Source organism: Octodon degus, unplaced genomic scaffold (assembly GCF_000260255.1).
Source record: "Octodon degus isolate 3935 unplaced genomic scaffold, OctDeg1.0 scaffold00011, whole genome shotgun sequence".
NCBI classification, from domain to species: Eukaryota; Metazoa; Chordata; class Mammalia; order Rodentia; family Octodontidae; genus Octodon; species Octodon degus.
Window position 1 is genome coordinate 6,807,927 of NW_004524587.1, and position 2,229 is coordinate 6,810,155.

At 53.8% G+C, this 2,229-nt stretch overlaps 1 protein-coding gene across 1 annotated transcript in view; it reads left to right on the forward strand.

Annotated features, from left to right (window-relative positions):
• Nucleotides 1-1,385: 1,385 nt before the first annotated feature.
• LOC101589858 (chymotrypsinogen B-like) overlaps nucleotides 1,386-2,229 on the forward strand; it is a 5,034-nt gene continuing 4,190 nt past the window's right edge. The window contains exon 1 of the mRNA XM_012513504.1: nucleotides 1,386-1,437. Coding sequence (XP_012368958.1) covers nucleotides 1,386-1,437 — 52 coding nt within the window. The remainder of the gene's footprint in view (nucleotides 1,438-2,229) is intronic.

The following is a 2,229-nucleotide window of genomic DNA, read 5'->3' on the forward strand; positions in this document are numbered from 1 at the left end:
GGCACCACCAGCCGGAGCTTCTGCTTGGCCACAGGCTGGATGTTGTGCCTCCTCCCTGCTGGAAGACAGCACACGAAGCTGACCCTGTGAGACAAGGAGAAAGGAAACTTCAAAGTGCACCAAGTTCAAGACCACAGCTTTGCCCAACAAGCCCAGGGCCACTGTTCTGCTCCCTGGACCAGGTTCTGCTGGGTGGTATGACCCTGGTGGCACAGAGCCTTAGAGGAGGCCTCAGCTCACTGACCGTATGCTTCTGTCGCTCACTCGACGCAGGGGGGCCTGTGCACCTCACTGTTTCACTGGGCCCTGTAATCGCTGCACTCTGTTCTCTTTGGATTGGTGGCCTCAATTGTCACTAGCGGTGGGAACAGTACAAAGTCCTGAGAATGCATGTGGCCTCTCCACCTGGCCCTGTGTGGGCACAGCTGTTATGCTGTCCTATGAGAGTGAAGACTTTGTTCTGTGTGTCATTTCATGGTGTGGCATGGAGGCCCCATTGTATAAGACACTAGTGCTTCATGCAGAGCCTATTTCCTTCAACTTTGAAGATCACAGAGAGAGTTGTGCCAAGCGTGGGCACAGGCACTGGCAGCCTGGTGCTGGCTCTGCCATCTTGTGCTCCAGGTAACTCTTCCTGTAGAGGATCTTTTGTGTTCAAATGTGTCAAAACCCATGTGTATCAATAATCCGCAGTGTTCCCTGCACTTGTGAACGGGCTTGCAAGCTACTCCAGAGGCACAAGCCCTACCTGGCCTGTTTCTGTCTCCAGTTTGTTCCCATATTGGTAGAGCTCCATTTACTCACAAAGACCTCAGCCCCTCAGACTAAGAGTATGAAAGTGACTCCTGTAGTCGTTCAGGTCGTAGACTCTGGAGCACTCAGCCCCTCTGCGCCCACCGATGTAGTAAAGCTTGGTCCCCCCCCCCCCCAAGTCCTCTGTGGGCTGCTTGGTTGCTTTGCCTCCAGTAAACCCAAATTTTCTGTGCCACTCTCCCCACAGTCAAACTGCATGGTTGGCGGGGCCAAGGTGACCCATGGAGGTGACCTCCATGCTTGGAGGCTGCATGGACACTGGGGACACAGCAGAGTCCTGTTGTCACCTGTACGCAATGGCCTCATGAGCTGTTTGTGCAGGGCCCGGGTTCCTGATCTGGAATGGCACTGCCCTTGGCATTGCCCAGGCTGCAGGTGGTGCAGGTACAGGGCATCTGTTCCTTTTCCCAGGAGGTGAGATACTCCAGGCTGGGAGAGGGCCTGGACCCCAGTCATTGCCCAAAGTCCTTGGATAAGAGGGAGGTGGCTTTGGGACTTCCTGCTGAGTGTGATTCAGGGGACATATAAGGGGCCACAAATAGGCAAGCACCACCTTCCCTGACAGCAGCACCATGGCCTTCCTTTGGCTTCTGTCCTGCTTTGTCCTTGTGGCGGCTGCCCATGGTGAGTCTTGCGATCCGGGGACACCAGGCCTGGAGAATATGGGGAGGAGGCCTGAAGCCCTCATGACCCCCACCCCCAGGCCCACAGGATAGCCTCGGGCTCTCTCCCCAATAAGAAGTGACCTGCTTGAGTTCCCTTAGCACCTGTGGGGACCTGAAGGTGCAGGAAAGAGAGAGGGGTCCTTTGGGGGCTCTCAGCCCTCATTCCTAGCAGCAGGAGTGGAAGAGACACTTGCCTAGCTGGGATTGGTGACTCCTGATGGGCAGTGGGCAGAGCAGGAGGCGACCACAGCCCTCAGAAGGCAGCCAGACTGGGCTTTTATCTATTGTGCTGGGCACACACTGAGCTTCTGTGTATTAAATTAAGAAGAAAGGCCAGCCATGGCAGCATGCACAGAGAATCTGAGTGCTCTGAGAGGCCAAGGCAGGAGGACTATAAAGTAGTGTCCGGGTTGAGCCATGTAGTGCCTCAGGGAAACCCTGCCTTCTTGGAATTTAAAATATGAAAAAAGAGTGGGGCTATAGGGGCCAGGGAGATGGCTCAGTGGAATAAGTGCTTCCCTGGCAAGCGCAAGGGCCTGAGTTCAATCCCCGGTTCTGCCAAAAAAAAAAAAAAGAGTGGGGCTATAGCTCAGAATCAAGCTCTATGTTCCATCTCTAGCATCACTCACACACACACACACACACACACACACACACAGGAAAGGAAGAGTTAAAAATATAGAAAGCTAGATGACAACATGTATATACTGTCCGGATTTAGCAGGTCTTACCTTTTCTGCAGATTTCCTTC